At 32.2% G+C, this 11332-nt stretch overlaps 1 protein-coding gene across 1 annotated transcript; it reads left to right on the forward strand.

Annotated features, from left to right (window-relative positions):
- Positions 1–1747: 1747 nt before the first annotated feature.
- On the forward strand, positions 1748–5115 carry LOC131613247 (uncharacterized). The gene is made up of 4 exons (XM_058884934.1): positions 1748–3969; positions 4062–4349; positions 4482–4587; positions 4672–5115. The coding sequence occupies exons 1-4, from the start codon at positions 1748–1750 to the stop codon at positions 5113–5115; spliced, it is 3060 nt and encodes a 1019-aa protein (XP_058740917.1).
- Positions 5116–11332: the final 6217 nt, after the last annotated feature.

The raw sequence follows: 11332 nt of genomic DNA on the forward strand, positions 1-11332 counted from the left end.
TGCCCTAATTAGTCTTGTTATCATTCTTCCTCTGACCTCTGTTATGTTTCAGTTTGATTTACTCTAACTCATTTTTTGTTTGACAATTAGGTATTTAAAACAAGGGATTTTGCTTTGAAATTGACACCAAGGTCTGAAGCTTCAGGTACAAAACTAACCCTAAAATTTTTTCCCTATCACTCTGTTTGAAGATAGATCTGATTTAATAGTTTCCACTATGTATAAAAAAAAATTAAATGTGGAAACCGTTCTTGTACTAGTAGTTTCTGAAAATATAAGTTCTATAAAATAATAAGTATATTGCTTTTGAGTGTTGCAGCAAAATCAGGATTTATGTATACTGCTTTTCGTTTTCTTCTTCTGCATTTCTAAGTTGCAGATCTGATCTTCGATTTTAGTTTTTTCAAAAAAAAAACACTTAAGATTCATTTTGTTTGTATAGTTTTTAGTTCTTCATTAAATTGGCTAGAATGATGGTGGCGTAGTGAGGTTGTAACACACAGTAGAGAGATAACATTACACAAATCTGAGAAGAAGAAATTCACTTATCTCTTGTTCTTAGAAAATAACAGAAGAAGAAATTAACAAGAAGAAGTAACAAATGAGATGTTATGTATTGATTGGTTGCTTACACACCTTGTTGTAGGTAAAATTAAGTGAGAAAGAAAAGTTTATTTGTCTCTGGATTTTTAGAAAATAACAGTAGAAGAAATTGATAAGCAATTAGCAAACATATGCTTTAGAGATAAATGAATTTCAATTTGCTTTTATCTAAACAAAGTTGTGTGGTGGAGTGTAGAAACTAATGAAAAGTGGAAAAGCAGACAATGAAAAGTTTGGAAAAATGCATTTTGAGAAGGTTAATTAATAAAATAGTTGAATTGTCATTTCAACTTTCTAAAGCAAAAGACATTATTCTGTCAAAATTCAGAGTATTAATTGTTCTGTTCAGTCAATATAGTCATAGGAAATTTTTTGAGTCTCGAGATCTTTTATGTTGAAATGAAATTAAAAAGACCTCGTTCAATTTTTGTTTTCAATTTCGTTATAGATTATATTATATATTTCTTACCTTGTCCTTTAGATTCTAGATTTTCATGTTTATAAATTATAGTTATATGGAGTATATTAAATATTATCATACTCCTTGTTATAGGATTATTATTTAAATAAATAAATCTATTTTTCTTCATCTCACATAATACCCTGCCCTATCTAAGCAATGGAATACTCATCAAATTTGTGAAACACCATGGGCCACCACCTACTTATCAAATTTGTGTTTAAAAGAAGGGCTAAATTTTATAGTTGTTTAGGAAAATGCATCTAGTATAAGCCAATCGGATTCATAAGAGAGACACTCTAATTAACCTATTTATAATTTAATAGATGATATGTTTGGATCTTAGTTCACTGTTGATGGATACAAGTTAGAGAATTTGAAATTTTAGAAAATGCTCTACACACTTCTACACACTTATACTTTTAAGAAGGATTCTTTTTTATTCTTTATGGCAATGATACTACCTAGAAATCATGTTAGATATTTTTTTATTTATTAAAAAAATATCTAATTTATAAAATTCCACTTGATATTAGTGTAATAAGTAGTTGTCTGGCTGTGATTTGGAATAGAAAAATAGAAATGGAATTATTTTTTGATTTGGTATATCTTGAATAACTCCTGCACTTGCTCTTTCATTTGTTTTAGTTAATTAAATGAAAATGTTTCAGTTAATTTTGTCAAATGGAGTCTAGAGAATGGATTCGTGATCTGTCAAAACAAAGTCAAGAATATATTCGAGGGCTTAATGAATTTCTTGAATTTGCTTTTCAAAAGGCTGAAGACAATGAAAAAATACTATGTGCTTGTATAAAATGTGCCAACTGTAAGTCACATACTCGTTCAAGTGTTTATGAACACTTAATTGATCCGCGCCGTGGATTCCTTAGAGGTTATACACAATGGATATTTCACGGTGAGAGACCCACAACTTCAAGTGACACGAGTGAACATTTTGAAATGGGGCATGATATGGATGGGTTAATTCATGATGTTTTTGCAATGCCTACATTTTCTAGCGAAGGTGAAAGGATTCCAGAAGTAGGAGAAAATGTTAAATTTTACAAATTGGTGAAAGAGAATGAGCAAGTTCTATATCCAAATTGTAAGAAGTATAGCAAACTATCCTTTATGGTGCATTTATATCATTTAAAGTGTCTTCATGGGTGGAGCGATAAGTCATTCTCTATGTTATTAGAATTATTGAAAGATGCTCTACCAGAAGGAAATGTTTTACCAAAGTCATATTATGAAACAAAGAAGATGATTTCAGGGTTAGGATTGGGGTATGAAAAGATCCATGCTTGTCCTAATGACTACATATTGTATTGGGATAAACATATCAATGAGCAAATATGTCCAAAGTGTGGTACTTCAAGGTGGAAAACAACAAATGAGGATGTACAAGCTAATGGAAAAGAGACTTTTGAAAAGCGGAAGAACTTACCCGCAAAGATCCTTCTTTGGTTTCCTTTGAAACCAAGGTTGCAGAGGTTATTCATGTCATCTAAAGTTTCAGAATCAATGAGATGGCACCATGAGAGTCGATTGAATGATGGGTCTCTTAGGCATCCGGCTGAATCACTTGCTTGGAAGGAATTTAACTCTCGATATCCAACATTTTCGTCAGATCCACGTAATGTTCGATTAGGGGTGGCTTCTGATGGATTCAATCCTTTTAAGACTATGAGTATAACTCATAGCACTTGGCCTGTCATGCTAATTCCTTATAATCTTCCTCCTTGGATGTGTATGAAACAATCATTTTTCATGTTATCACTACTCATTCCAGGCCCTAAAGGTCCCGGAAATAATATTGATGTTTATCTACAACCATTAGTACAAGAGCTGCAAGAGTTATGGTTTGATGGAATTGAAACTTTTGATGCCTACAAGAAAGAGACATTTCAACTCCACGCTGCTATAATGTGGTCTATCAATGACTTTCCTGCATATGCAAACTTATCTGGATGGAGTACTAAAGGACAATATGCTTGTCCATGTTGTGGTGTTGAAACTTCCTCACGATGGTTAAGTAATGGTGGAAAATTTTGCTACATGTGTCATCGGCGTTGGTTAGCGCCTAATCACAAGTGGAGGTTGAATAGTAGGGATTTTGATGGAACAATGGAGTTAAGGGATCATCCTCCTAGAAGACAAGATGGAGTCGAAATTACAAGGGAAATAGATGAAATTTTAGAAGAGGGTCTAGAGAATGGGGCACAACCTTGGAAAAAGAAGAGTATTTTCTTCACTTTGCCTTATTGCCAATATAATGTATTGCGTCACAATCTAGATGTGATGCACATTGAAAAAAATGTATGTGATAATATCATTGGTACATTGTTAAACCAAGAGGGAAAATCCAAAGATAATTATAAGGCACGGGCTGACCTTGTAGATATGGGCATAAGAAGTACGCTTCACCCCCAACCAAGTCCCAAAGGCAGTACAATGCTTCTTCCTAGAGCATGTTATCAAATGACTACCAAAGAAAAAGAAGCTTTTCTGAGCATCCTCAAGAATGTAAAAGCTCCAGATGAATGCTCATCAAACATCTCACGTTGTGTGCATGTCAAGCAACGAAAGATATTTGGCTTAAAAAGTTATGATTGTCATGTTTTAATGCAACAATTTCTTCCGGTTGCGTTAAGGGGTTCTTTGCCTGATAAAGTCACTTCAGTTATTATTGACCTTTGCAACTTCTTCAAGCAAATATGCTCTAAGGTACTTAATATGGATGTTCTTGCACAATTGGAGTCTCAAATAGCTATACCACTTTGTCAACTAGAAACAATTTTTCCTCCATCTTTTTTTACCATTATGATACATTTGGTAATTCATTTGGCTTATGAAGCCAAGGTTGCTGGACCAGTACAATATCGGTGGATGTATCCTATTGAGAGGTATGAACTCGTTATTTTAACATGACATAATTATTAAATACGTTATTTTTTATGCTAAAAGCATAGATATGTAAAACAAAATTTACTTCCAGGTTTCTTCTTACACTTAAGTCATTTGTACGCAATAGAGCACATCCAGAAGGATCAATTGCAGAAGGTTTTTTGGCCAATGAATGCTTGACCTTTTGTTCACAATATCTATCGGGGGTGGAAACTAGGCTCAACAGACCTAGCAGAAATGATGATGATTATACATTGGAAGATGATGTGACATTTCTACATCCTGTTGGAAGACCACTAGGAAGGAAAAAACAACAAACGTTAAAAATAGGGAAGCGCAAGAGAATTAGTAGAACTAAGCTTGATGAAAAGGAGTTAATGCAAGCTCATAGATATGTTCTTTCTAATTGTGATGCAGTCGCTTCATTTATAGATTAAGACATCAATAATATTTAACTTTTACACTTTTGTGTACTTTTTTACTCGTCTAATTATATATTCTTTATTTTTAGAGAACACATTGGACTTCTTAAGAGACAGGCTAGACCGCGACGATTGTCACAACTTGAAGTCGATAAACAACATAGTAAAAAATTTAGTGATTGGTTTCGAGAGAGGGTAAGCACAAAAGAATTGAAATCACTTAGTTTAGTTGTTGGCTGTTTATGTCGTTAGCTAACTCTTGTTATTGAATTATTATAGATTCATCACATGGATGAACAAGGGAGCCATGAAGTTACTCATGAACTTAGATGGTTAGCTCGTGGACCATATGAGGTGGTAAGGAGATACATCGGTTATGTCATTAATGGTTTTAGGTTCCGCACAAGGAAGAGAGAAAGATACTTGAATACGCAAAATTGCGGAGTAGTTGTAAGGACAAAGATCTCAAATGATGAAATTAATTACTATGGAGCAATAACTGATATAATACAATTGGATTATTCGGGAAAGTACAAGGCTGTGTTATTCAAATGTGATTGGGTTGATATCAAGAAAGGGGTCAAGAAAGATAAGTTTGGAATGACACTTGTGAATTTCAAATTTTTGAAACATACTGGAAAAAATCTTTGGGATGATCCATTTGTTTTTGCATCACAAGCTAAAAAGGTGTTCTATGTATATGATGAGAGAAATAAGGATTGACTTGTTGTATTAGATGCAAAGCTGAGGGATATTTATGATATGGGTGATGAGGAATCCAATGAAGTTGAAGAAATCCATGAGCAACCACTTCATAATACGAGCGAAGCTACTCAAAATGTTAATGATTTACCAATTGGAGTTTCAGTTGATGATAATGATTTCTTTGAAGTTGTTGTTGATAATAATATTGATGAAGAGGATGGGGAGGAAGAGGATATGTTTTAATTTTCAATGATTTTGTACTTTTTCTATACAATTGGAATTGACTTTTTGCTTAGCTAATGTTTTGATTATGAATTTGATTTTAGACTCATTATGTTTTCTTTTTCTATGCACACAATCTCATTTACTTTATATTTTATGGTCATCATACTGTTGCTATTCTATCTGATGCTATTTTATGTCTAAAGCTAGTTCAAGTTTGTGTTAATCATTCACTTGCTTAATTGAAAGTATTACAGCAATGGGAAGGAAGAGAAAATTAAATATTGGGAGCCGCATCTTAAAAGAATCAAACCAAGGGAGTAATGCTACTTATACAACCTCAACTCAAGCTCAAGGAAGTAATGTTGAAGAAACTCAAACAACCTCCACACAAGCCCAAGGAAGTAATATTGAAGAAACTCAAACAAACTCAACTCATGCAGAAGGAAGTAATGCTGAAGAAACTCGGAGAACTTTAACTCATGCCCAAGGAAGTAGTGTTGAAGAAACTTGCTACAACCTTAGTCGTATGGAAGATGAAACACACGAGTCTGAAGATTCCCACTCCATTCCTTCTGATATAGAAGCAGAAGAAGCTCATATTGAAAAAGGTGTAAATTATTTATAGTTTCTATTTTTATAATTTATTTTATGTTAGCATAATATTTATATGATTTATGTTTTGTTGTCTTACATGTAGAGGTTGAACCTAAAAAATTGAGAGGTCCAACAAGAATGTTAGATGTATGGGACATGGATGGTGGTGATTTCATAATTGTTAATTTGGACAAGTATGGTCGACCCATTGGTGAGGAAGGGACAACTCTTACTCGTTTCATAGGAAGTATGGTTCGAAGGAATCAATATGCTTCCATCAAATACATATCTTGGAAGAAAATGCCTGATGAGGAAAAATTAGATATGTTAAAATTGATAGAGGTATTATAATTTTATATATAAGGCATGGTGTATCCAAATTTATATTATCGCTTATTTTATGTTATATTTATTTAAGATTTCTCTATTTGTTTAGTCCAAATTTGAGTTTGTTCCTCCTATAAATGACACAACAAGAGAAATGTTGAAATCTGAGATGAACGAGAAGTGGAGACAATGGAAGAGTGATTTAAAATCAAAGGCATATGACCCAAGTAAAACTGAAGAAGAAATTGCATCTGTTGTACCAGATAGTAGGGTTGATCCAAATCAGTGGAGGCAATTAGTTCATCATTGGTTTTCTGAAGAAGGACAAGTAAGGCAAATTAGATTCTTTCATATCATGAACTATTTTTTAACTTTGGTATCTTTGCTTGACTAATATTGTTTTGTATCAATTGTAGAAAGTAAGTAAAATTAATAGACAAAATCGTGCTAAGTTTGAAGATATTCATTGTATGGGTACAAAAAGTCTCCCAAAATTGATTGATGAAAAGGTTTGTTTATATTTGAACTTGTTATCGAGTACATTGTATTTATAATATAAATTACATATAAAGATGTTTCTTTGGTTTTAGAAAAATAAAGGCAATGGAGTATCACCCAAACGTAAAGAGATTTACATTGATACCCGTACCCGTAAAGACGGTTCAATTGTCAATGAAAAAGCTGCAAGATTGATTGTAAGAGTTTCTTTCATTCATATGTGTCTTCTGGTTTGCTGCTTTGTTACTGGTTTTGGAGATTTTGTTATTTAGAATTTTTATGTGTCACTTTGATTCTAACTTTATAAGCTGGCACATCTGACTATATCATTTTTTAGTGTGGTTGCTGCATTTGAGCCAATAACTTATTAATATTTGAATTGTAATTTTTTCATTGCCTCTTTAGTCCCCTAACATGGTGACTATATCATTTTTTTAGTTTAGCTTTATGGACCTTATCCTGAATCCTGTTGCAAGTAGTATTGGCTTGTTTGCAGTTACAGTGTCAACTCTTTTGTTTAGTTATATATGATATTTCAATATTAGTTACTTTATCACTGGTTTATCTGGTTTATCGTGAAACTAGTACAAGAAGTGGTATTTCAACCATTTTTTATATTTAAGTTTGTTTTGGATGGTTGTTTTTTTGAATATATATATATATATATATATATATATATATATATATATATACTTGTGCTATTCTGCAATTTGTGTCATGATTGGATGAAAATTGTTATTGCTTGTTTTTGTTTCATCTATTTTTAGTGTTTCAGGAAGAACTAAACAAACATGATAATGAGGCTGAAACATCTCAATCGGTTCAAGAGATTCAAAGTCATATGCCTTGGAAGGATGATATATATTCTCAAGTACAAGGACCTGAAAAGAAAGGACATGTGCGTTGTATGGGCAAGATTCCCAAACCTAAAAAATTGAAATCTTCTTTGTCTGAAAATCAAGAGTTACGCGATAAAGTTAAGCAAATGGAAGAAAAACATAAGCAAATGGAAGAAAAACAAGAGAGTACAAATGCAATGTTGGCAAATGTGTTGTCATTGATTCAAAATAGATTTGCTGGAGAAGATGTAAATGACATTTTACGAGCTGCAAGACAGGTATATTTTATTTTACTCTTTGAGTTCATATTTTCAAATATTATCAAAATATCAACTTAATTGAATTTGTAAATTTTTTGTTTTATTTTTTATAGGTGACAAATGCTTCTAGTTCCCCCGACCAAAGGGATTCTCCAAGTCCTTCCACTAACTAAGATCAAAGAGAGAAAGATTAGAAACTGAATTTATATTGGATGTGTTTTTGGTCATGTGTTGTGTTGTGAGTTCTTTGTTTTTTTATTTGACTGGTTTTGGTGGCTACTACTATCTAATTGGATTTGGTTGTAAATCATTGCACTTTATTGCTTTGTAGGGATGTCATGCACATGCATATTTTGGTGGTTGTTAGTTTTTAGATTTATAATTTTATGATGGATTAGAAGCAAATAATGGCTGCCATATTGTTCTACTCTTAAGATATTTGATGCAATTTTAATTTTGAAGGATTTACTTAAGTGACATTGTTTTTGTATTCTAATATACTTTGTTAATTTGAGATATTTTGTAAGACTTATTAGTTTTTTAATATAATTGAAATTTACTTTTATAGTTATAGCAGGCATTTGTAAAAAAAAAATATTGACAAACTATTATTATTAATAAAACATAAATTTTTATTATTATTAATAAAATGTAAAAAAAAAAAAATATAGCCAAAGCTATACCAACAGACAAATGTGTGGGTAAACAGATAAATTAAAGTGTTAATGTCTGTGGGTATAGGACTGAGATTTTGTTCAACAGTCTCAAATTTCCGTAGCTATAGGATATTGCGATGGAAATTTTCCGTGGGTATAGGATAATCAAAGTACACAGAACAAAATGTCCGTCGGTATAGGTTTTACAGTCTATACCCACGGGTTTACTTCATTTACCTATGGAATTATGTCGTCGCTATAAGTCAAATTTCTTGTAGTGCTTGAAGACTATTGCATTCCTATATAACCATATTTCGTGAATAGCTTCAGTTATAGCCAGGTGAAAGATCCTGGCTCTCCAACCTCTGCCTTTAGCTTTTGTCAAAATCCAGTTCAAGTCTCTACTCCATGACTGAATGTTGTGACTAATGTTCAACCAATGGAGAATCCCTTGCCAAATCCTCACTGTTTCATCACACGAGAAGAAGACATGGTCTGCACTTTCCTCTTCCTTGCCACACATGCCGCACGTAGTGTTCGAGATAATACCAAAGCGGTTCAGCCTATCCTTCGTGGGGAGGTGTCCATGGCATAGCATCCAAAGGGTGACCCGAGCCTTTGGTCTGGCCATATTGTGCATCATCAAACTGTACCAAGGAACGATGGCGTTATGCTCCATCAGCCAAGTATAAACTCTGCGCATCGAGAAGCTGCCAGCAGCAACCATTTGATCCCAACCAAACCTTATCTTATCAATCAATGTCCTTCCTTTCACAACTTTCTTCAATATCCATGTCCAGTGTTGGCCTATATCCACTTGCAACACATCCTTGCCCTTTAAGTAACCCTTATGAATCCATTGTATCAATAAATTGTCACTCTTTTTGCAAATATTCCATAGGCATTTAAGGAGAGCAACCTGATTCCATATAGTGATATTTAACAATCCAAGACCACCATATTTTGCTGGGCTGCATACTCTACTCCATGCTACAGGGCTTTTCCTGCTCATGTCAGTTTTCCCAGTCCACACAAAAATACGACATATTGTATCAATTCTTTTAAGAACAACCTTTGGGAGAGGGAAGTTAAGCATCCAGTACTGAGTTAGGGAGCCAATAACACTCCTAACCAATAGGACTCTACCTGCATAGCTTAATAATTTTGAGGACCAATGCCTAACTCGTGCAGTAATTTTATCAATAAGAGGGAGGTAGTGTATCATACCTAGCTTCCTACTGCTAAGAGGGACACCCAAGTATTTTACAGGAAAACTGCCTTCAATAAATCCTGTAATATGAGTGATCTTCTGCTTGCTGTCTGCATCAATGCTGCCATAAAAAGCTTTACACTTTTTTGGATTGAAGATCAGCCCTGTAGAATCAGAGAAATTATGAAAAGCTTGCATTAAAAGTTCTACTGACTTCACATCTCCCCTACAGAATAAAAGTATATCGTATGCAAAAGCAAGGTTAGTTAGGTTCATAGCTTCGCACTTGGCATGATGTTCTAATCTCTTTACCTTCCAAAAGAAGTGATTCTTTTATAAGGATAAATATTCCTCCATTCCAACAAGTTTTTATGGCTCATGCGTTAATGTTTAATGTCTAATTTGTCATTCAACTAAGTGGTAATTACCAAGATGCCACTTAGTTTGATTCTAACTACTCACTTCCATTCATACTAAGTCATTATCTCCTCCTTCTTAATAATTCTTAAGACTTAGTGACATATTAACACTAATTGTCATTAGGTCATACTTCATTTGATTCCATGATTATAGGATTAGAGACGTTACATAAAAGATATTCAAATGTAATAATTTCATATAAAGAGCAATTTATTGAATCTTTTTTGTTGTACTAAGTATTTAAATTTTTTATAAAAGTAGAATCTTACCAAAAATATTATTTTATAAATTATTTATTTTTATATTAAATACATCAATTTTAATTTTTCGATGTTTTCTTGTACTGTTTTTTTGAAACTCTCTTTATTCTCTACATTTATTGCAAAAAAAAAACCGTATTCTATGTTTTTTTATTTATTGGAAGTTTTCATATTATTTATTTGACTAAAATAGAAGTGTCTTAAGAGTAGAACTTTATTTATTTATTACCAATATTTTCATTTATTAAAAATATTGAATTATTTGAAATTATTACTTGTATTTTAATATGTCTGATTTATTTATTTGCAAGTTAGAAAATTAATATTTAAGCAAGTTCTACTATATAAAAGCATATTATTGATTTATCATCTATATTTTTTTCGATTAAAAGCATTTCTATTAAAAGAAAAAACAATTTCATTTAATTTATCATTTATATTTGATGAATTAAAAATATTTAAAAATTGTGAAAGTTTTACCAGTCCTGTAAGTTTATTCATTTATTTATTTTCAAGTTTGTAAAATTTTTATTTTTACGAATTTTACCTTTTTTACTATTTTTAATAATTATAGTATTATTATAATATTTTAATAATTGTAAAAAATTTCTCCCTTTTGTGTGGAGAAAAATTAGTAAACTAGGAGAGTGTAAATGTGGTTGAGAGTATTGCCTGGTCAGCTACTTTAACACAAAACTTGGTCAAGAAATCACACATGAAAATCTCTAACTTGAAAACCGTTCAACAATAATAAAACCCCACACTCTAGTTTCGTTTTGGAGCAATAAAGTTTCCCATAGTTTCGTTTTGCTTCTGATGGAAAATTATTAGGTATATGATACTATCCAAAATTGGTTTTTGTATGATTATTAAGATTAAGGTGATTATGTACAAAATGTCTGCACACAAAAATTATCCATTCATCAGAAATTTTTAGTAACTACAG

Source organism: Vicia villosa, linkage group LG6 (genome assembly GCF_029867415.1).
Source record: "Vicia villosa cultivar HV-30 ecotype Madison, WI linkage group LG6, Vvil1.0, whole genome shotgun sequence".
Taxonomy (NCBI): domain Eukaryota; kingdom Viridiplantae; phylum Streptophyta; class Magnoliopsida; order Fabales; family Fabaceae; genus Vicia; species Vicia villosa.

Bases quoted from the DNA above. Each gene is read 5' to 3' on its own strand.
- LOC131613247 (XM_058884934.1), top strand. From the start codon at position 1,748: ATGGAGTCTAGAGAATGGATTCGTGATCTGTCAAAACAAAGTCAAGAA. The intron at 4,350-4,481 runs GCAAGCTCATAG...CTTTATTTTTAG, and splicing joins CTTGATGAAAAGGAGTTAAT to AGAACACATTGGACTTCTTA. The intron at 4,588-4,671 runs GTAAGCACAAAA...GAATTATTATAG, and splicing joins GTGATTGGTTTCGAGAGAGG to ATTCATCACATGGATGAACA.